This window comes from Peromyscus californicus, unplaced genomic scaffold, assembly GCF_007827085.1.
Source record: "Peromyscus californicus insignis strain IS unplaced genomic scaffold, ASM782708v3 Scaffold_4__1_contigs__length_199733344, whole genome shotgun sequence".
In the NCBI taxonomy this organism is placed as follows: Eukaryota; Metazoa; Chordata; class Mammalia; order Rodentia; family Cricetidae; genus Peromyscus; species Peromyscus californicus.
Genome location: NW_026294562.1, coordinates 102,870,241 through 102,894,706, shown reverse-complemented (window position 1 = coordinate 102,894,706; position 24,466 = coordinate 102,870,241). Strand labels below are relative to the sequence as shown.

The window sequence follows — 24,466 nt, the reverse complement described above, 5'->3', positions numbered from 1 at the left end:
GTGCTCCTCCACTCCACCATCCAGTCAAGTGCTCCTCCACTCCACTGTCAAGTGTTCCTCTACTCCACCGTCCAGTCAAGTGCTCCTCCACTCCACTGTCAAGTGCTCCTCCACTCCACCATCCAGTCAAGTGTTCCTCCACTCCACTGTCAAGTGCTCCTCCACTCCACCATCCAGTCAAGTGCTCCTCTACTCCACTGTCAAGTGTTCCTCTACTCCACCGTCCAGTCAAGGTTTCCTCCACTCCACTGTCAAATGCTCCTCCACTCCACCATCCAGTCAAGTGCTCCTCCACTCCACTGTCAAGTGTTCCTTTACTCCACCGTCCAGTCAAGTGCTCCTCTACTCCACCGTCCAGTCAAGGTCTCCTCCACTCCACTGTCAAATGCTCCTCCACTCCACCATCCAGTCAAGTGCTCCTCCACTCCACTGTCAAGTGTTCCTTTACTCCACCGTCCAGTCAAGTGCTCCTCTACTCCACCGTCCAGTCAAGGTCTCCTCCACTCCACTGTCAAATGCTCCTCCACTCCACCATCCAGTCAAGTGCTCCTCCACTCCACTGTCAAGTGTTCCTTTACTCCACCGTCCAGTCAAGTGCTCCTCTACTCCACCGTCCAGTCAAGGTCTCCTCCACTCCACTGTCAAATGCTCCTCCACTCCACCATCCAGTCAAGTGCTCCTCCACTCCACTGTCAAGTGTTCCTTTACTCCACCGTCCAGTCAAGTGCTCCTCCACTCCACTGTCAAGTGCTCCTCCATTCCACTGTCCAGCCCTTGTTGGGATTTTTATTTTCAACAGTCTCACTGAGTTGCCCAGGCTAGCTTTGAACTCACTCTCAGGTCCAATCAGACCATGACTTTGCAATCTTTCAACTTCAGTCTCTAAAGCAGTTGAGAGCACAAGCCTACATCAGTCTAAAAACTATTAAAGACATGTAAAAGTTCTCAAAAATGTAAAAGGAATTAGGAGGGTAGAAAAGGGCAGGATCATAAAAATCCAAAACAGGTTAGACTTTACTTACTGTGCTTTGCGTTGACAATGTAACCTGGCCATTACCGATAAGGGAATCTGAAGATCTGTATTTTCTGATTCCTCTAAAGAAGTGAACTGCACTGGTGTAACTGCTTTCTACTTCAAAGATGGTAGCGCCCAAAGCAAAGTAATTATGACTCCCAGTCGTGACATGAAATCAGTAGTAGAGAACAGTTCCTGGAGGGAATCTGGACCTGCAGGCTCCTTCCATGGAAGGGCCATCTGTCTCAAGATTTGGGGGCTTTCAAACTGTTTGCCTGAGGCCATTACGATTAGAAAGAAGCAAAGCTGCAGCTTTCAAAGACCACAGTGCACAGCTGGGGCTGCGGTAAAACCAGCATGCGTCCATCCGTCCTACTGATGCCTCCTAAGCCATGCACAGGCATCCTTACTAGCAGCAGGCCTTCAGCCTTTCAAGGTCCTGCGCAGGCATCCTTACTAGCAGCAGGCCTTCAGCCTTTCAAGGTCCTGCACAGGCATCCTTACTAGCAGCAGGCCTTCAGCCTTTCGAGGTTCCTGGGGTGCATGTCATTGAGAGTGCACAGCATTTTATGCTTGTTAAACGGAATCTTGTACAGGATTGAAAATTTGTAAATTCAAGTGCCTTTGTTTTATTCTTATTGTTTTGAGAAAGAGCCTTGCTACATATATTGCCCAGGCAGGTCTAGAACTCACTACAAAGCTCAGGATAGCTTGACTGTAACTGTCCTGCCTCAACCTACAAAGTGCTGCTGTTACAGATGTGTGTCACCATGGTCTGTTTCCAAGTGGATACTTTTAATAATAATTAATGACAATTAAGACTACAACCAGAATCATATGTCATCTGCATATGCAGTCAGCAAATACACTGACCCAAGACAGCTTAAAAAATGTCTATTTCTGAAGCTCAGGAAAAATGTCTTTATACAAACTAAGCCAGCAGGTGGACAGGAAGAAACCTGGCCAGAGTACAGTGAGTAGTAATACTGGCTGTGGAGAGCTGTTCTCCTAGTCTTTCTCCCCCCCACAAATCTCCCCGCCAATGTGAGTGGATGTGTGTTCTTATTTATTTTTATTGTATGAATATTTGGCCTGCATGTCCCCCACATACATGACTGGTCCCCATGGAAGTCAGGAAAGGGTATCAGATCCCCTGGAGTTATAGGATGCTGTGAGCCACCATGTGGGTGCTGGGAATCAAACCGAGGTCCTCTGCAGGATCAGCAATCTCTCCAGCCCTGCTCTTTCCTACTCTTCTATGTTGCCTATCTTCATACATATTAAGGCTTCATTAATTTCAAACCATTAAAAAAGTAACCTGAAAATTTAATAAGGCTATAAAAATACTTAAAAGATATGACTCAAAATATATATAGCAATCAGTAGATGTTCAACCCCCATTGTAACTAGAATTGATATTAAACTGTTATTTTTCCAAATGAATATAATTACATTTTCAAAAAGAACTTTCTTGTCCAGTGAGACTGGTTGATGGCTGAAGGCACCTCATCATTTGAGTTTAATCCCCACGATCCACATGATGGAAAGAGAACTGACTCTCACAGTTTGTCTTTTGACCACCACATGTGTGCAAGGGTATGCATGTGCTTACACACATACAAATGAGCAATGGAAAATAGTAATGAAAACATTAAAGCAAGATTTGGCCCAATCATGTGCCTAATTGGTTAAGCTTAGACTGCTCATCTAATATTGAGGACAGATTTGTTTGTTTGTTTGTTTTTGTTTTTCAAGACAGGGTTTCTCTGCATAACCACCCTGGTTATCCTGAAACTCGAGATTTGTAGTCCAGACTAGCCTTGGAATCACAGAGATCCACCTGCCTCTTCCTCCGGAGTCAGCACATATGTCAATATGATGGGATTAAAGGTGTGTATGACCACGCCCGGCTGAGGACATACTTATATCTAAGTATTGTTCTGCGTAAGGGATTATAGAGGATAAAGGAAAGTAAAATACAGCTTTAAAGAAATCTAACTGAGGATACTAAGATGTATAAAGTTTAATGTAAACAACCAGCACATATGTCAATATAATGGTATACATACAAAGCTTATCACATGTTAATATTCCAATCCTGCCCCTTGGCGCCACCCTGTGTCCTGATGTAAAAGTCTCTTTTTAAGGAAAAACTTGGCCCATCTCTCTCTCTCTCTCTCTCTCTCTCTCTCCCCTCCCCCCCTCCCTCTGTCCCTCCCTCCACTCCCACGAGGTATGCGTACCTGGACTCCCCTCTTCCTCTTCCTCTCACTCTCCCTCTCTCTGTCTCCCTCTTTCTGTCTCTCTGCCTCTTCATCACTCTATTATAATAAACTCTCCATGTGGATGCAGCCTCTGGGATGTGAATGTCCACCTGCCATGCCTGCATGGAGTGGGTCACATGCCAGCCTGCCACTGCATCTGCCCAACGTGCCAGCATGGTTCCCTGCACGTATAGGATACCCTGGGGGGGGGGGGAGCGTAATAATAATTTATAACACATGTAGCTCACTATCCCAGGTTGCCACAGGTTCCACTGTCCCATTCAAAATTACTTCCTCCATCTCGATCTGGACAGAAAGCGCTTCCCTACTCTTAGGCTGCACAGTCAATGGGTAGGTATTTCTGGCGCCGTGGTTCACCAACACAAAGCTCTCAGACCCACATCCCTGGCTGAACTGCTGGATTGAAGCAGATGTGCATCCAGAAGGTGACCACTAACCTGCTCCAGACTTGTTTTCAACACTACTACTGGCTCATCTCTTTTTTTCTGTTCATCTGTTTTCCTTTTCCCCATTTCTGAATCCTCCTGCAGTATCTTGTGGATCTGATCTTCACAAGTTTTTTCTTCTTGTAACTTCTCTTCTCTCAGCTGAAAAATACAAATCATACAGACAGTGGAGTTTAAAGAAATCTCAGACTTAAAAACCTCTTTAGACTAGACAAGTGGCAGCCTCCAGGGTGACTCTCATTAGACATGGCCACCCCAATTTTTACATAAATCTGCTTTTACTTGGCTCTACCTAACATACTTCACAGAGTAAGACAGAATTGCTCTGCATTCTTTATTTTCCCAATAAACTTTGTATATAAGTAAATATAATATGAACAATTGTGTGTATATATAGTCTAAGGTGAGGTTATGATTTTTTAAAATTTCATTTATTTATTTATTTATTTATTTATTTATTTATTTATTTATTTATTTATTTATTTATTTAGGTTTTTCGAAATAGTTTCTCTGTGTAGCTTTGCGCCTTTCCTGGAACTCACTCTGTAGCCCAGGCTGGCCTTGAACTCACAGAGATCCACCTGCCTCTGTCTCCTAAGTGCTGGGATTAAAGGCGTGCGCCATCACTGCCCAGCCAAGGTTATGGTTTTTAAATGATTTATTATTATTATTATTATTATTATTATTATTATTATTTTTACATGCCGACTGCAGTTTCTCCTCCCTTCTCTCCTCCAAGTCCCTCCCCACCCATCCCCTCCGTTTTCCTTCAGAAAAGGACAGGCCTCCCACAGATATCAACAAAATATGGCACATCAAGTTGCAGTAAGACTAGGCATCTCCCCTCATATTAAGGCTGGGAAAGGTGACCCAGTATGAGGAACAGGGTCCCAGAAGCCAGCAAAACAGTGAGAGAAGACCTCTGTTCCTGCTGGTAGGAGTCCCACAGAAGATCAAGCTACACACTGTAACATGTATGCAAACTGCCTAGGTCAGTCCCGTGCAGGCTCCCTGGTTGTCAGTTCAGTCTCTGTGCTACTCTGCATTCTGAAGCAACATAAAACCAAAAGAGCTAGCTGTATATATAGGTCTATTCACACAGGAAAAAACAAAACTTTAACCTAAAAATTCTTACCCCATAAGTTACATATAATTGTACTTCGGCCAGGAGGAGAGCCGAAGCAGCCATAAGAGCACGTGAGGAGCTGGCTGGGTCTTATTAGCAACAACAATGACTTCTCCCAGTTCCAACATCCTGCATTTTATGTTCATATCCTATAGTCACAACATAGGTCAACGAAGACACAAGACCTACAAAGAAATCTAAGGCATAGATATATGCTTCTCATTTGGGAAAGACAGTGTTGTCTTATGCAACTAGAAGAGGACTTTAATAAAAACCTGGGCAATCTTAGGTAAATGGTTCATCACTTACTTAGCTCAGAACAGGGGCCCCTGTGCCTTCCTCTAAGAAAACTATGACTGTAAGTATTCTAAATAGTTATCAGAGGATCTTACTGTGCTCTTACAGTATATCAAGAAGTCCTTTCTACTTTTATTTCATTTTTATGGTTCAATGTTTTAATAAATTTAAATGAGATAATATATCCCAAGTACTGATAAAATAGTTATAGTTTTCATTTCTTGTAAAAGATAAAGCTAAAGAAAAAAGGATAGTTTCGGGGAGGGTGTTGTTTTATTTTTAATTAATGTATTATTTATTTTGTGTGAATATTTGCACAGACGAGCAGGAGCATGCGAGCAAGCCATGGTGTCCATGTGGTTGAGGACAACTTGTAGGAGTTTCCTCTCTCCTTCTACCAGGTGGGTCCAGGGATCGTCCTCAAGTGCTCAGGCTTGGCAGCAGGTGTCTTTACTCCCTCAGTCATCGCACTGGCCCTGTTTTATGACAAAAGTTCTCACTATGTAGCCCAGGCTAGCTTTGAGCTGAGAGTGCTCCTCCCTTGGCTTCCTCGGAGCTGGCATTACACACTTGCACCATCTCGCCTGGTTAAAAACACACTTTTGATAGGATGTTGTGTCTAGGTTTAAATAATAATAATAATAATAATAATAATAATAATAATAATAATAATAATAATAGCCCACAGTGCCTGCTTAGCCTTATTTTTATGATTTCTATGTGTCTGATTCCTATAAGCCTGACTTAGTCTCTAAGACACTGAACGTGCTTTAAGTGGTTGTCCATAAGCAGAAAATACCACACACAATGTTATGCAAGGAGGAGATTCAAATGAGATGGACTCCCAGCTCCACCCACTTCAAATGAGACAATATAGGAAGAAGAACAAATCCACAGACAGGAAACAAAACTGATGTCAGTGCTCCCGGCCACAGGGAAGAAAGAATTCATGTCTTCTACCATCTCAGAGACTCTTGTTTAACAACTGACCACAGCCACACCGATAGGCACTTTCCTTTTCAGGGGATACAGAGGCAAAGAGTGGCCCCAAAGTGATCAGGTTTTAGCATTATAGTAATTGTTATTTGCTAATTGTCTGCCAGGTGCTGAGCTAAGACCTCAGCCTCAGTGTCCATGACATTTGTACAGCTTCCCATGTTTCACTCACACCTCTAAGACTCCACGAAAGGATCTAACAGCTTTGGGTAGCACACAGAGGATGGTGCACCTAGGGACCGTGCCGAAGCGACAGACTGGACTTGCCCTGCTCATATCTTCATCTGTATGTGTGGGTATAACCTTGGTGTCGAATAGTGAACACAGGAGGTTCCCTGAGTTTAAGGGAGCATTCTAGTAAACTAGTTGTACTTAAGAAGTGGGTTGTGGGAACTTCAACCTGTAGCTGTTCCCTGGACCAATTCCTTATCCCAAAGTAACAACAATCTGGGTTTCTTTAAAATAACAACAAAAAAAAATTTTTTTTTAATTCTCTCAAATATTACATCCCGATGGCTCCCTCCCTCCACTCCTCCCAGCATCGCTCCCCCGCGACACAAACACCTCCTCTCTCCCCAGATCCATTCCTCCTCCATTTCCCTTAAAAAAAGAGCAGGTATATCAACCAAAAATGGCATAACAAATTACAATAAGACCAGACATATCAAGGCTGGACGAGGCAACCAAGTAGGAGGAAAAGGGTCCCAAGAGCAGGCAGAAGAATCAGAGACACCCCCTATTCCTGGAGTCCCACAAGAACACAAGCTACACAACCATAACATCTATGCAGCAGACGTAGCTCGAACCCATACAGAGTCCATGATTGTGGCTTCAGTCTCTGTGAGCCTCTTTGAGCCCTGTTTAGTTGATTCTGAGGACCATGTTCTTCTGGTGTCCTCAACCCCTCTGGCTCCTATAATCCTTCCCCTCGCCTCTCCTGTGGGGTTCCCTTGGCTCCACCTAATGTTTGGCTGTGGGTCTCTAAATCTGCTTCCATCAATTGCTAGATGATGCCTCTCTGATGACAATCAGGCTAGGCACTGATCTATGAGTATAGCAAAGTATCATTAGGAATCATTTCATTGACTTTTTTTTTTTTTTTTGCCAGCCCTGTTTGGTTCTATTAAAAATCATTTTATCTACTTGCTTGGCGGGGGGGGGGGGGGGGGGGGGGGGGGGGTAGGGGCAGCATCTCACTTTAGAGTACAAGCTGGCCTTGAACTCTCCAGCCTACTACCTCAGTTTCTCAAATGCTAGGAGTACAAACATGTGCCACTATACTTGGCCTAGTTTTGAATTTCACATACATGGAGTTTTATGCTTTTTGACTGTCATCCTTCACTGATCACTCTGTGAAACTTATCTCTGTGTTCCTTCTCATTTTGTTTTTTGTATTCTATTGTTTGATTTTAAAACAATTTAACCATTCTATTGTTCATAGATATCTGGAGACATTCTAGTCTGTGGCTATTTAGAAATAAGCTGATTTCAAGAATGACTAGGTAGGTGCATACCACAAAATAGTATCTTGAGAAACTGTGAGTCATAAGATATGGGCAAGCTGCCAGCTTTTCAAGTTAGTTATCAAACTACACTCCCACCTGCAGCCCCTCAGTGTAGGAGGACAACAGTCGCTCCCAGATTCTCCACCACTCAGTACTATTTTTGCCATCCCGTGGGTTGGTACTGCATTCTGACTCTAACCTGCATTCCTCTGATAACAACCCTGCAGAGCACCTTTCCTAAGCTCACTACTTGCACATCCTCTTCTTGGCATGGATATTCACATCTTTGCCCTGCTAGTAAGAGTTATATATAGTATTTAGATATGAGGACTGTCAGGATAAAATATACATACATATATGTCTGTGTGTTTCAGCTTAAATGTATTCACCAAAGTCCATGTGTTGGAAATGTAACCCTCATATTTGCATGGTAATGGTATTTGAAGACAGGGCTCTGAGAGATTAGGGTTTGATGCAGTCATGAGGGCAGGGTCCTTCTGATCACATTAGTGACTTCGTAATGAGAAGAGAGATGTGCTCTGCTAGCACACTTGCTGTCTTAACATGTGTATTAGTTACTTTTCTGTGATAAAACGCCATGACCAAGGCAACTTAAGAAGAGTTCTTTGGGGCTGTGGTTAGAGAGTGGGGGTCCATGATGGCAGAGAGGAAGCATGACAGCTGGAGATGGAAACTGAACTCACATCTTAAACCATCAGGAAGTAGAGCAATAGGAAAGGCATGGGGCTTTTAAACCTCAAATCCCCACCCCAGGGACATACTCCTAGCAATGCCCTGCCTCCTAAGCTTCCCCAAACAGTGCCACCAACCATTCAAATGACTAAGGGGACATCTCACTCAAGCCATCACACTATGCAACTGCCTCTGTCATGTTACAACACAGGGGAAAGCCCTCACCAAATAATTAGCAGATGCAAGGACCATGTTTAAGGACTGTGCCACCTTCAAGTAATCCTCTGTCTTTATAAATTACCTAGTTTCTGCAAAAGACAATGAACAACTACAACATACCTGTGTGCATATATACATAATTTCCTTCCCACAGAGCCTAAACACAGAAAACCCCAATCTGTACCACTGTTCAGTCTTAATTGCATGGAAAGTGCTTTTTCTGTTTCATTTAAGCAGTTCCACATACCATAAGGTCTTGAGAATCCACTTTCAACTGAACTTTTTTTAAGACAGTCTCATTGTGCAACTCTGAGTGGCCTGGAACTCACTATATGGACCAGACTGGACTTGAACTCACAAAGATCCCCAGTCTCTGCTCCTGAGCGCTGGGATTTAAAAGCATGCACTATCATGACTGATTTTTTTTTTTTTTTAATCAATCATGTTAGGGCTGGAGCGATGGCTTGGCAGTCGTTAGCAGGGCTTGCTGCAATTCCCAGCACCAACAGGCAGCTCACAACTGCCTCTTAAGTCCAGCTCCATAAAATAAAACACCCCCTGGCCTCTGTGAGTACACACACACACACACACACACACACACACACACACACACACACACAGAACTCTACAATTCTCTATGTCAGTTGTTCATTCAGTTTGTTTTTGAGACTTATTCATATAACTGAGTTTGTTATTAGATATTCCTTTATATTAGTAAGACCTATTTCACTGCACGAACATACCTCACTTTTAAATTCTACTCAAATACTACAAAGTGCAGGTTGAAATATATAAGCTACTGAGTAAATGCTTTCCATGATGGGTATATCGCTGTAAAGCTCCACCTGCAAGACACAAAGTTCCAATTGTTCCAGATGCTCACATTCTTTCTTACATTTAGTCTTTTCGGCCATGGGAGAGGATGTAAGGTGCTGTCTCTGTGGTTTTAGTTAGTATTTCCCTGATGGCTAAATATGCTGTCTTTTCATGTCCTTATTAGGCTATGCTCTTTTGTGAAATATATTTTCAAACCTTTTGCCCTTTTATACTTTTACTTATTTACGTATTATCTTATTAGCATGTACAAGAATTTCTGCTATATTTCACTGGATACAAGTTCACTGTTAGATACACGTTCTGAGAATATTTTCTCCTAATCTTTGTTTTGCCTTTTTATTTCTTTAATGACAGATTTGAAGAGCAAGGTTTGTGGGTTTGTTTTTTATTCTGTTTTTATATTTTGAAAAATATCAATATATTGGTTGACTTAGTTAGGGTTACTATTGCTGTGATGAAACATTCTGAGCAAAGACAACTTGGGAGGGAAAGGGTTCATTTCCCTCAAAGTTCCATATAACAGTTCTCATCAAAAGCAGTGAGAGCAGGAACTCACACAGGGCAGGAACTTGGAGGCAGGAGCTGATGCAGAGACCATGGAGGGGTGCTGCTTGCTGAACTGCTCTTCATGACTTGCTCAGCCTGCTTTCGTATAGAACCCAGGATAGTAGCCCAGGGATAGTACCACCCACAATGGGCTGGATCCTTCCTCATCAATCACTAATTAAGAAAATGGAGCCGGGCGGTGGTGGCGCACGCCTTTAATCCCAGCACTCGGGAGGCAGAGCCAGGCGGATCTCTGTGAGTTCGAGGCCAGCCTGGACTACCAAGTGAGTCCCAGGAAAGGCGCAAAGCTACACAGAGAAACCCTGTCTCGAAAAACCAAAAAAAAAAAAAAAAAAAAAAAAAAAAAAAAAAGAAAATGGTATAGCCAGAGCTTATGATACAGAGTATATGCCCATGGAAAGAATGAAGTCTAGACTATATAAAAATCTTATAAGATTAAGAAAAATTTGAAAACTGGCAAAAAAAATTCACAGATATAACATCTAATGTAACATACAGAACACAAGAAACACAAGAAAAGATGCTCAATATCATTGTTCTAAGGGACAGGCTATTCACCTGGTCTACACAGCACTAGCTTTCCAGCTTCCAACTACAACTTCTGAAAGTCTTTCCTTTCTTACCCAAGCCAAAAAAAAAAAAAAAAAAAAAAAAAAAAACAGCAGCAACTTGGAGCAGCTCATTTTTTTTAATTCTAATAAGAATAATTAATACTTATATATGGATTTCCATGTGCCAACAGTGTTTCACAATAAGGGTAAACTAGAGACTATGGTATCCATTTTAAAGACCAAGAAACTGAACTATACAAAGATTCGGTAGCTTGTTTAAATTCACATATTAGTAAGTAGCAAAAACAGGATTTGAAGTCGGGCAGTTGACTTTGCAATATTGTCTTTCAGCTTAGGTTAATATTAACTATATAATACATGTCATTTGACAAATATCTGCATTTTTTTTTAAAAGCCTGAGATAAACAAGTAGATTCTTAATTATAAAAAGGGTCAGTGAACTGGGCATGGTGGCATACATCTTTAATCCCAGCATTCAGAGCCAGAGGCAGACAGATTTCTATGAGTTTGAGGACAGCCTGGTCTACATATTAAGTTCCAGGACACCCATGGATACACAGAGAGACCCTGTTTCAAAAAAAAAAGTGAGACTTTTAAATGTATTTTAAAAGGGCTATAAAGATGGCTCAGCTCAGCTCTGCCCCTTGCCTGAAGGGGGTGGTCCCACTGGCCTAGACCAGCCAGCTCAGCTACCACCTAGACCCACACTCTGGGCCTTGGGTTGGCCCACCCTAACATCCCCTACATCTGTGACCTGCTGGAGTTCATGGAGGGACTGGTTCCACGGAACAATAACTGCAGGATCTCCATGACTCTGGCCAACAGCGGGATGTCCAAGAGGAGTTTCGGTGAGAGCCCAATGATGGTGGTGTGGCAGAAGCCTTGAAGCAGACCAATGACTCACTGCAATGAATATTTGTGGGTGGGGTTGATTGGACAAAAAGGTAGACTGTGTGACACACCACAGCTCCCAATGCCACTAGGATAAATGAAGAGGTGTTAGAAAGACAGAGGAGGGCTGGAGAGATGGCTCAGAGGTTAAGAACACTGGCTGTTCTTCCAGAGGTCCTGAGTTCAATTCCCAGCACCCACATGGTGGCTCACAACCATCTGTAATGAGATCTGGCGCCCTCTTCTGACCTGCAGGGACACATGCAAACAGAACGCTGCCTATGTAATAAATAAATGAATCTTAAAAAAAAAAAAACAAAAAAAAAAAAAAAAAAAAAAAAAAAAAAAAGAAAGACAGAGGAATGAGGTGGTTGTTTGTTTTGCTTTAAATTAATTTTGGGGGGTCATGCTGCAGGGGTGAGGGGAGGGCATGGAGAGACTGGAAGGTGAGCAGGACTGGGGTGCATGATGTGAAACTCCCAAAGAATCAATAAAGAATTATGTCTATGGGGCTATTTCATTCAATGGCAACATTCCACTTCCTGGCCCCCATAGGCTTATAGCTGTATCATAATGCAAAATGCATTTAGTCCAACTTCAAAAGTCTCCATAGTCTACAATAGTCTCAACATTGTTTAAAAGTCCAAAATTCAAAGTCTCTTCTGGGACTCATGCAATTTCTTATTTGTAATCCCCTGTAAAATCAAAATGAAAAAGCAGATCACAAACTTCCAACATACAATGGCACAGGATATACACTACCATTACAAAATGGAGGAAAGGGAGCAGAGTAAGGAAATACTGGACCAAAGTAAGACTGAAAACCAGCTGGGCAAACTCCAAATTCCATATCTGATGTCAAAACCCTCTTCAGTTCTCCAACTCCTTTCTGCTTTGTGAACTGCAACAATTCTCTCTTTTGAGCTGGTTCCACTGCCTGTCAGCAGCTCTCCTTGGCAGATATTCCACGGCCCTGGCATCTCCAACATTTTGGAGTCTCCAAGGCAATCCAGGATTCCCCTTCACAGCTTCACACAATGGCCTCTCTAGGCCTCCATGCAGGGACACCCCTGACACATGCCTAGCTTCAGTGACTTTCCTTAGTTATGGAGGGATATTCTATAATGCCCTTCTTCTATCCTTGACTCTAAAGCCAGAACCACGGGCCTCAGCTGGAAGTTCTGCTGCTTGCCAGGGCTGGAACAAGCGCTCCTCGCTCAATTATATCTTCCCCAGCTTTCTGTTTTCAATGGTTCCTTCACTGCCTAAGCTTGGCTGTCCAGAAACTCAATCTGTAGACCAGGCTGCCCTTTAACTCAGACCTCTGCTTGCCTCTCTGTCTGCTGAGTACTAGGATTACAGTATGTACCACCATGCATGGACCCAAGCTGTTCTTCAATTCCTTTTCACAAGTTGGAAGCTTAGCTGATGGGGTCTTGCCCTGAGGTCACCATTCCCTTTACTCCATTGAGCATGAGGCTTTCCTTTAAACTTTTTCCTAGTGCTCCTTTTCTCCTCATACTCTATAGTTTGTATTTTTCCTTGCTCAACTTGCTCCTTTTCATTATAGATCTGCATAAGACTGACCACTGATAACTGAGCAACACAGTCAATGCTAAGGTTGTTTTGAAATGTCCTCTGCCAAAGCTGTTAAACCATAACTCTTCAACTTAGCCTCAGGCAGATTTTTGGACAAGGGCAAAAACAGCCAAGGTCTCTCGGCCACATATTAATAGTCCTCTCCTCTGAAACCTCTTGAGCTGGGCCCCATAGTTAAGTCATTCTGAGCACCACCGTCTTCCATGTTCCTACTAGGATGGTCCATTAAGCCCCACTTAAAACATTTAACTGCTTTTCTAACCCAAAGTCCAAATTCCTCTGAATAAAAGCATTGTTGGGCCTGTCAAAGCAATACCCCAGTACCTGGTACCAACTTCTGTTTTAGTTAGGGTTTTATTGCTGTGAAGAGATATCATGACCACAGTAACTCTTATAAAAGAAAACATTTAATTGGGGCTGGCTTACAGTTCAGAGGTTTGGTCCATTATCATGGTGGGAAGCATGGTGGCATGCAGGCAGACATGGTGCTGGAGAGGAGCTGACAGTTCTACATCTGGATCCATAGGCAGCAGGAAGAGACTAAGACACACGAGGCCTGGATTGAGTTTCTGAGACCTCAAAGCCCACCCCTAGTGACACACTTCCTCCAACAACACCACACTTCCCAATAGTGCCAGTCCCTATGAGCCAATGGGGCCATTTTCATTCAAACTACTACAAAGCCTAATTAATCAGATAGTTTAACAAAGTATTTTATTTATACTAGAGGCTACATAGTTACAGAAAGATGATTCCTTTGTTTGGTTTGCAAGTAACATTGAGATGATTTTGTTTAAATTATTCTCTAAGCCATAAAAACAACTATATTAATATAGTAATCTTACAAGTATTGATCCTGTCTCATAAATATGAAAGTAGCAAGGCAAAAATATCACATTTCATAAGTAACCTGAATAACTTGTTCCTCTCAATTTGATCACGCTCTGAACTTCCTATGCGTGTTATTTTCTCCAGAAAGTACATTCCTTGAGAAAGCTGTTTCCCATCTGTGTAGCCGCAAATAGCAATAGGGGACTACAACCTTAACTAATGCTCTTTAAGTTTAAGCATCCAGCCTAGAGAGACGGTCTTCCCTGGCGTAGTGAGGATTAAAGTGCACTCTCTTAGGGGTTTTCTTTTCCTTGTACCAGGCATTTGCCTGCCCTTAGATAATAAGGCCTTGCACTATTTCTCTGTCTTTAGAAAGAGGAACACCAGAACATGTCAGAAATGGGCATTTTCTCAAACAGTAAGTAATGTTCTGGAGGAAAAAATAGCAGACAGAATAGACATAAGAACACTAGAAATCTTAAAATGCATCCAGTCCTATCACAAGCCAAGGACATTGTTACATAAGTCACTGTTCATAAAGAAGAGGCTTTAGGATTAGATAAGCAACAACTGAATAAACATTTGTACTTAAAAACATAGGAAAAACATTTTAAAATAGGTCAACAAGCTGCTGCTTCTGTGATATGACAGAACATGTTTTAAACTCCCTAGGTTGCTGCAAGTGTTTCCTAAAATAAGCGAATAAACAGAAAACAAATAAGGAAAAAGCTAGTTTAAATCTAGGTTCTGATACAACATATATATAGCCAAATAGATTGAGTGAAATGTTCAAGTCTTAGTAAAACAGGTTCTATTTTATAGTTTCAAGCAGAAAGATAGTGAAAAGGATTTTTAAAAATACAGCTTCTTTAATCAGAGAGTTAGCTCAACAGTTAAAGCGCTTGCTGCTCTTGCAGAAGACCCAAGTTCAGGTCCCAGAACCAATGTCAAAAGGCTCGTGACTATCTGCAACCTGCTCCAGGAGCAAGGATGCCTCTGACGGCTGGTCTCTGCAGGCACCTACATTCACATGCACATACCCATACACAGGCACAAACACATACTTTTTTTTATATAACACACACACACACACACACACACACACACACACAGAAAAAGAGAGAGAGAGAGAGAGAGAGAGAGAGAGAGAGAGAGAGCGCTTCCTGAAATCACTTTCCCTTTAAGCCTTTCACATTTAGACCACCACATCCTAGCTTTTCAACTTTACTCCTATGCTAGTGATCTTAACTTCTACAGTTCTTTCTTGATATAAAACGGACAGCTCATTTTTTATCCACTGCCCATTATGCTTTTAAGTCCCTTCTTTAATAAACCTAGATCCACGACCCAAAGCCTTAATAACTAGTGGACACAGTGCCACATACCTATAATTTCACCTTCTCGGGAGGCTGAAGGACCGAGTACAAGACCAACCTGGGCTACACAGTAAGACTTGTATTTCAAAAACAAAACAACAACATGCAACTCTAATAACTTCCTTATATACATCTTCTAATCTACTGTACCCTCTCTACTAAACTTCTAGTAAAACTTTAACAGTGGTTTAACTTAACATTGCTTACAACAAAAAGTATTCTTATTGGTCTTATTTCTATTGTATGAGGCAGATACTGCAAGTTCTCAGCCAGTAGCCATGCTCTCTTTTCTTACTAGAGAAATCTTGATGTTACTCAGTAAACTTCCCAGGCTCCCTAGCAACAGGGATCTGTGACATTAGAATTTAAAATTCTGATGAGTCAGGGAAAGCTCTTTCAAAGGACCCAATTCACCCAATAGATGTGTCTCTAGCAGGATCACCCAGCTCACAAGGAAGACAGCACTTCTGGAGATACGTAAACAGAAAAAACAAAGTAATTCAGAGCCCTGGGTCATAACGCTGCTGTGCTCTGCCCTGAACTACCTGTCTCCCATGTTTGTGTTACCGGAGGATAATAAAAACCTTGCCGGGCGGTGGTGGCGCACACCTTTAATCCCAGCACTCGGGAGGCAGAGGCCGGCGGATCTTTGTGAGTTCGAGGCCAGCCTGGGCTACCAAGTGAGTTCCAGGAAAGGCACAAAGCTACACAGAGAAACCCTGTCTCGAAAAAACCAAAAAAAAAAAAACAAACAAAAAAAAACACTTAAGAAAAACCTTATTAGCTTTAAAATAATTTTCTACTGGTGTAGTTAAGATGTATCGCATATCATAGGATATGCATGGCCAATAAGATAGCTAACATACTTACATCAACTCACATAGTCATTTGCTTTGTTTTTATGACAAGAACAAAAGAAAAAAATCTATTCTTACCTACTTTGAGCTATTCAGAGTTTCTACTATTTACAATAAATACAATTCCTGACTTGTTGGCCTATTCTATTTCTAACACAGTAACCAGAGATGCTTTAAAGTTACATGTAAGATTCCACTGCCCACATTCCATTAGGCTCTTTACCAGGTTAACTCCATCTTCTTTGACCTGGCCCTTCAACATCTCTCAACTCGTTTCCTAGAACCTCTCACCTGCTTTGGCCTGCTCCCATTTGTATGCTTCAGACACACTGAGGTCCCTGCGCACTGAACAAGCCAGACTGCTGGTCCCTAGGCCTCTGAGGGGCTTCTCATGCTTTACCTGATTTGCTTCCTTCAAGACTGTCTTGCCTCTGAAATAATGTCCCTAAGCACTCTTTCCAACACTGCTCTAATGCTCCCTCTCATTGCTTTCTGACTTCAGACTGCCTTATTATGTTCAATCATGATTGCTTATTTCTTGTCTTACTCCTACAAAGGAATCTCCCTGCCGGGCGGGCGGTGGTGGAGCACGCCTTTCATCCCAGTACTCGGGAGGCAGAGGCAGGCGGATCTCTGTGAGTTCGAGGCCAGCCTGAACTACCAAGTGAGTTCCAGGAAAGGCGCAAAGCTACAGAGAGAAACCCTGTCTCAAAAAACCAAAAAAAAAAAAAAGGAATCTCCCTGAAGACAAGGACCGTATGTGTCTTCTTCTATACTCTATTGCCAGTGACTCATACCAGGCACTCAATAAATATCTGAATAATAAAATCATATCATTTCATTTACACTGTGTGTGTGTGTGTGTGTGTGTGTGTGTGTGTGTGTGTGTGTGCGCGCGCGTGTGTGCATGTGTACTTGGCTAGATGGAAGAAATGAGCTGCTGCTGTGTCTAGCCAGCCTTACTTCCTGTCTTTCTTGTAGAAGTATGAGCAAGCAGCTGCCCCATGCTTCTGTCACCATAGAGCTGTGCCTGTCACCACATGGCCACCTGCAGCCATGCCCTTTCCACATGAGTGACTGTATCCTTCCATACTGTGAGACAAAACAAACCCTTTCCTCCTGGAGCCACTTATTCCAAGCATTTGCCACTCTGAGAACAACAATCACTCAATCTTGCCTCTAACCTGTGACAGTGCCTGATTCTGATTAAGTAGATCTTGCCCACATGCAGAATCATTACCTAAGTATTTACAAGCCCAGGTGAGCAGTGGTAATGCAGGGGGAGGACTAGGGAGGGTTGACATCAAACTTCTACAGGCCAGTCTCAGACAATTAGTTTGAAATTAAAACAAAAAAAGCAACAGTTGCAGGTTGGAGATCAGTGGCAGAGTACATCCACCATTCCCTCAGTTCAATCTCCAATATTGGAAAAAAAAAAAAAAGATTATGATAACACAACTAAAAGCTTCCTGAATAGTAAATATTTTGTAATTAAGAGAATGTTTCATATGCCCTATGGCCTCCATTATAACTCTCCTGGAGTACTTACTAAAGTAAAAGCTACAAAAATAACAGTAGCTATAAGTAACTAGAAGTGCTGGCAAAGAAGAATAATACAAACAATTATTAGCAAGAGCTGTGCTAAGTGTCAAGAACACTTTTCTTGGTAGAGTGTGATGGCCCCTATAAGCTACACTTTCATCTGTGAAAAGATAACTCAAAAGGGTTCTTAGCTAAGTTTACTTCAAGTGTAGCTTTAAATCTATATAGGCTGGTATAAAATAGTATGTAGAAAGATAGACTATGAACTGTAAATTTTTAAAGACCCAATGAATCAAAAGTAAGCATTCTTTAACATCAATATTTCAATTAACTTGAAGAAAATAAACATTGTGCTAATATGTACACTGTACCTTTCTTAGGCATTCATATTCCTCACGAAGTTCTCCGGGCTTGCTTAATTTGATTGGTGCTCTGAATATAAACTCTGGAGGAAAAGGAAAATACTTTTAAATAGGGTTTTGTAAGAAGGAACCATGACAATGTCCTACCACTGACTACCACATTATAAATCACATAAAAAAAAATTATGTTTTGTTTGTTTTTTGATACAGGGTCTCAGTATATAGCTCTGGGTGTCCTGGAATTCACTATGTAGACCAAGCCGGTTTTGAACAGGAACAATAGGTAAGTCTTAAATGTTATCAAAAAGGAAGAGGTAAGCATGGAGGTACATGCCTGGAATCCCTGCACGCAGGAGCTGAAAGCATAAATCCAAGAATAGCCTGGGCTACAAAGAACCTATTTTTCAAAAGGGTGGAGGGGTACCCACTTCATTTCTGTAAATATGACAAAAGCTTGTATCCCCTAGACGTTCAGTGCTCTAACTATGGTAATAGTTTTGTGATTTACTGATAACTCTACCACACTTGCTTCTAGAAAAACTAAGTTCTTCAAAAGCCCGTTGTCCTTTTTCAGTTGTCTCAAATATTTCCAAAAGAAAGCCTACCGAAGAATAAAGAAGATACTTAAACAGAGTGACATCAAGCTCTCCCCGCACTAAGACGACACCCTGCCCTCCGTTTGGAAGACAATCTATCACCCTCACCCACTTCAAGACCTGATGACTCTTCCAGTCATACCCAAAAGCACATTCCACTTACAAGCACGTGCATTTAAAAGTTGATGCTTAAACAGAGAGAAGGAAGAAGAGAAAGGATAGCAAAACTCCTTTTGAAAAAGTACTTCAGGGGCTGGAGATGGCGCAGCAGTTAGGAGTATCAGCTGTTCTTCCAGAGAACCTGGCTTTAGTTCCCAGAACCTACACAGTGGCTCACAGCCATCTGTAACTCCAGTTCCAAGGGACCCAAGCCATCTTCAGATCTCCACAGGCACCAGACACGCATGTTATGTACAAAATACCTGCAGGCCAAACACTCATCACAAAAACATCTTTTTTTTAAAAAAATACTTCAAACACACGTACTGAAATCCTATTACAGGTAAGATACTTCACACATTTGTCAGTGAAACTTTCACAACAACATTACAGTTGGCATTATCTATTCTACAACTGAGGTAGGCAACTGCGGCTCTAATGGTCTGCTTAGCACAGCACCACAGGTGCATGGCAAAGATGGAAGAGAAACTTGAATAGGAGTAAAAGGAAAAATTATTGAATGATTAAAGGGGCAGTGCTTCCAAAATTAAGGCCAATCTCTCTCCCCTCCTACAAAAAGCACTGCAGTGGTGCCCCTCTTGAACAAGTCCTCCTGGCATGTCTGTGGAAGATGGTCTTGACTGTGAACGGATGCAGGAAGACCCAGCCCACTGGAGGAACATGCAGTCACCATACTCTGAGCAGGTGGTCCTCGGCTGTATAGAAAGCTAACTAAGTGGGAGTCTGTACTCGAGCCAGCAAGCAGCATTCCTCCATGGTTTCTACTTCAGTGCCTGCTTACACAGGCTTTTAAAATAAACCTCTTTCTACCCTAACTTGATTTTGGTCAGCATTTTATAACAGAAAGGAAACTAGTGTACTTCCTTACTTACCTAAAAACACAAAATATTCATTAAAAGATAACAGTTATGAATTTGTATGAACTTACAACACAGCAAACAAGCAAAATTGTAAGGAGAAATTAATATGAAATTATGGTAAGAAATTTAATATGCCACAATTAAAAACACCCATTAGGTAAACCAAAAAGGCAGTAAAAAATAAACAGAAAAATATGCAATAAAAATATTACACTTGATCATATTTACCTATATGTGTGTCCACTCAATAAACAGAGTATTTATTACTTAAAGAAAACGAGAAAATTCAAATATTTTAATATACTCCATTACAAAGACATTTCAAACAGTCTCAAAGAATCCATACTATGCAGATTTGAATCTTTCATACTGGCTGCCATTTTCCAAGTTGAGCTTTCAACTAGCTACGCAAGTGCCAACTATTACCCAATATTCTTTCTCATTAAATTCTTTTCCTGATTAAATTTGCAAATATAGATTTCTGCTGATTACAACTGACAAGGTTGGCTGTTCCTATTTTTCAAATAGTACTCTGAAATAAACAGTAAACCAGAAGCTAGTAAACCAAGAAGAAGAAAAAGAGAAAGATTTTTAAAAGACCTAAGCCAGGTACCACAGTGGGCTCCAACCTGCAGTGACTGCTAACACTACCACTGACGTTACATATACGCTCTTCTGCATGGCCGCTTGTCTATCAACAGAACAACCGCTGACAACTGAGCGTTGAGCCCGAGATGAGTATGAGTACGCCTGTAACAGATAACAAACCCTTCCTAAGACAAAGACACTGGGTTACGGCCCCACCAGCACAGCACGGGGCTGCCATCTGTTCAGCACACCTCAAGTGCTGAAACTTTAGCTTTTTCATGAGTAAACTGGGGCCTTTCCACATAGCTAAGAGTAGTTTACATTTCCTCTGAGATCAGTTTCCTTTACTGCTCACATAAACTCATCTTTTTGATTTGTTAAAGTCCCACCATCTGAAGAGCAACACTTTTCTTATCTATCATTTATGTGGATTCTGCTTATGGTAGATATTCTTATTTAATAGATTACTCAAATTGTTCCTTTTTTTTTTAAGATGGGCTCTTTGCCTGGAACTCAGAGATTGACGTGCCTCAGCCTCCCAAGTGCTAGGATTAAAGGCATGCATGCCATGCCTGACCTCAAATTGTTCTTTTACAGCTTTTGCATTTTGTACCATATTTGGAAGACCTTGAGACCAAGACATAATCAACTTTTTCATAGTTCCTTTTGGTACAAACCAAAACAATCTTCTCAGATTCACTTTTTAAAATTCTAAGTATTTTGAGGAGCAACATAAGGAACATAATCTTATTCAGGCTTATAAATAAGACTACTATCCAACACAAGAGAATAAAAATACTTTAGTGATAGTCTGGAAAAAATGACAACTTAGTTTATCATTAGGAAATTTTCTCTGTCTAAAACAGTTCTTGCTGGTTATTTATCATATAACAAATTCTATTATTTTGTATAACCAGTATACACTAATTTCAAAAGTGAATAAAAATTTCAAGTCTCAAGCATTTAATATCCTCATCTTGTAAATAATCTAAAATTTAAAACTTGACCCTAGATAAGAATCAGAGCCTCAGATAAACCAGGCTCAATTTCCTCGTCTATAAAATCAGAATAATAGTAAATACAATTCTAATTAACGATATCATTCACTACAGGCTATAAGAATCAAATGAGTACACAGAGAGTGAAAACACTTTGTAAATTATTTCAGACAGTAGAATACAGCATAATTTATTAAATACAAGATTATAGCTGATATTAGTAGTGTGATGCTTTTTATCTTATAACTTGGTTTTATTAGCAAGTTACTTATAAGAAACACAGACTTAGTTATTTTTATATGCATATTCCACAAAAAGCTAAATTCACTTTGGAACATTTATTAAGAAATTCATATAAGGCTAAACAGGAACTCAGCATCTGGCATCACAACTCTTTGGGTGGGCTCATAATGTTGGGTTTAGATACTTTCTCTGTCAATGAAGTGAAAGTATTCAGAAATATCAAAGCTTCTCTTTGCCTCAATCTACTTATCTATCAAATACAAATCAAAATACTGGCCAACCTATCTCATATGCAATTAGACCACAATTATTATGATCTATCCTATCTTACTATGCCTCTAACTTGTTGGAAATCAAAAGACAAGAGTAGGATGCCATCACATATTCACTAACATTAGAACTGACAAAATCACCTTAATATTGGTTTGGAATAATTTAAAAATGCAAAATGCTAAACTACTCATGATAGCTCATGCCTGTAACCTCAGCATTCCAAAGGGTGAGACAGGAAGAACTTGGGTCTGAGGCCAGCCTGGGCTACATAATAAGACCTTACATCAATAATAATCATCATCATCACCATCTCTGTATTAAAAAAAAATATTGTAGAGGGCAAGAGATCCTTGTGCACACAGATAAGCCTTGAAGAAGTCAGGAAAAGTGAAACACACAGGCTTGTTTCTTCAAAGCCAGATGTACTCATAAAGAATTTCAATGTAAACATGTATTAAGCTCTGCTATACTCATGGGATTGAGTTAATTGTTACCAGAAAACTTTTTCCAAAATCATGCTGAATTTAAATATGGCTAAAATAAATCAACTCAGACTCTCAAAGTTTAGCCCAGTACTAGTTACCTAAGTTGATGTCTTCCTGGAATGCTGGGAAAGGATGTAGTTTACAACCTGGTGATTCCTTGCTCTTTGAGACAGGCTCTACTGTGTTCCCCAGAATGTATGTTTTGTTTACCCCAGACTCTTTCCCCTAAATCTTTAGCATTGCTTCTAGGCCATAAAACCCATCCTGGAGTGACGTCACTTGTGCTTTACAACAGCCTAAGTGACTTCTACGTCATCTTAGGGCCAGGCCAATCCGACACCCACAGGCATTATGTTTACCATAGTCATTTTCCCTAGACCCTAAATCTTGGGCACTATCTCTGAGTCAATAGTACCCATCTTTGTGAAAGAAGCCAGATGTACTCATAAGGAATTTCAATGTAAACATGTATTAAGCTCTGCTATACTCATGGGATTGAGTTAATTGTTACCAGAAAACTTTTTCCAAAATCATGCTGAATTTAAATATGGCTAAAATAAATCAACTCAGACTCTCAAAGTTTAGCCCAGTACTAGTTACCTAAGTTGGGCTAAGTTTCACTCTTCCCTCACCCGGATTGTTGCCCTGCCTGCTGTAAAGCCTGTGGGGACCCCCGACAAAGCATAATACTTTTTTTTTAAACTAATCTACCTCACGGGAAAACATAATTATAAGTAGTATTATTACTACGAGTCAATGAAGAATCCTGGTAATAGGCCTGGTATGTGGCATATACCTGTAACCCTGGTATTCAGAAAACTGGAGAAGGATCTTTGTGAATCCCAGTCCAGCCCAGATTACATGCTGGGTCCAAGGTCAACCTTGAGCTATGCAATAAGACTCTGTCTCAAAGGTACAAAATAGTTTTATAATAAAAACATGTAACAGTTAATGAGCACACACTATATACTAAATATCAAATACATACAAACCACTAATTGCCAAAAAGATATTGCAGACCTAACTGCCTATCATTATGAAGGTTTGCCTACAAAGATAGCCTTTGGCTGATGCCTTGAACTTGGATTTCAGGTAGGCTCCTACCCTCCCTGGCTTTTCTGGTAAGAGTGGTTTGTTGCACATCACTGACTCTAGAAACACCTGCTTATCTATTAGGAGTATGAAATTTTGGTACCTGCTCAACAGAAAGTGTATATGATCCATTCATTACAAAAGCTCTAGGCAGTAAGCCTCCAGCAAATTTCCCTGGTTGGCAACATTCACATATTGCTCCACTTTCTTTGCTGGGGGAATAAAACATATCTTGCATGCCTCCACTGAGAGAAAACTATGGAAGCCTGTACCTAATTTCCCCCAGACTTTGTCCTGCAAAATGTTTTCTGTTGATTTTCCTCAGTATTACTTCACTGTCCTAAATCACAGTTATGAGCTCAACTACATGCTGAGTCCTGTTAGTGCTCCTGGTGAGTATCTGAGTTTGTGGGTTTTCCAGCGCGCGAACACACACACACACACACACACACACACACACACACACACACACACACACACACACACACACTGTGTAGCCCAGGATAACCTTAAGATCTTCCTGCCTTGGCTTTCTTTCTATATTCTGGTATTACAAATGTGCACTACTAAATGCCTAGCTCTAAAAATTCTTTAGATCCCAGTTTGTATCTGAGAAATGACAGCAATATTACACATCTATAGTTGTTGGTTCAATATCAACTTTTAATTCATTCTTATTCCTAGTCAACATTCCTCTAAAATCTGTAAAACTCCACTACAGTTCGATCTTACAGGTAAAATGCTATTTGGCTTAGAATAACTATAACATCAAAACAATGTCTCTGAAACTCTATGAAGTGTGACATTTTAATCTGCTTGGATGAGTATGGAGAAAATGGACCAAGCAAAGGTCAGAAAATGAAAGCACGCTCCCCTTTTAAATTTGTTATTACATGTTTAGCAACTTACAGGAGAGGGTGTGTGTGCTACTGTGTGCATGCAGAGGTAAAAGTTGGACAACCGTGGAGTCAGCACTCTCCCCACTGTGTGGGTCCCAGGGATCACACTCAGGCGGTCAGGGCTGGCAGTATGCACCTGGCCTGCTGAGCCATCTTGCTGGTCCAAAAGCTCCTCTTTCAAATCATTCTTCCACAGTTGAATGGAGACTATGTAGCGGTCACTTAACATTACCAGT

General features: G+C 41.1%; 1 protein-coding gene across 3 annotated transcripts in view; it reads right to left on the bottom strand.

The window, feature by feature from the left end:
- Positions 1–24,466, bottom strand: part of Rnf169 (ring finger protein 169) — a 73,124-nt gene that overhangs the window by 24,520 nt on the left and 24,138 nt on the right. For all 3 annotated transcript variants that reach the window (XR_008213215.1, XR_008213216.1, XM_052714182.1), the window contains exons 2-3: positions 18,026–18,099; positions 3,738–3,887 (exon numbers count right to left, since the gene is read on the bottom strand). Coding sequence is in view for 1 of the 3 variants with exons in the window: in XM_052714182.1 (XP_052570142.1) it covers positions 3,738–3,887; positions 18,026–18,099 (224 nt within the window). In the remaining 2 variants the exon portion in view is untranslated. The remainder of the gene's footprint in view (positions 1–3,737; positions 3,888–18,025; positions 18,100–24,466) is intronic.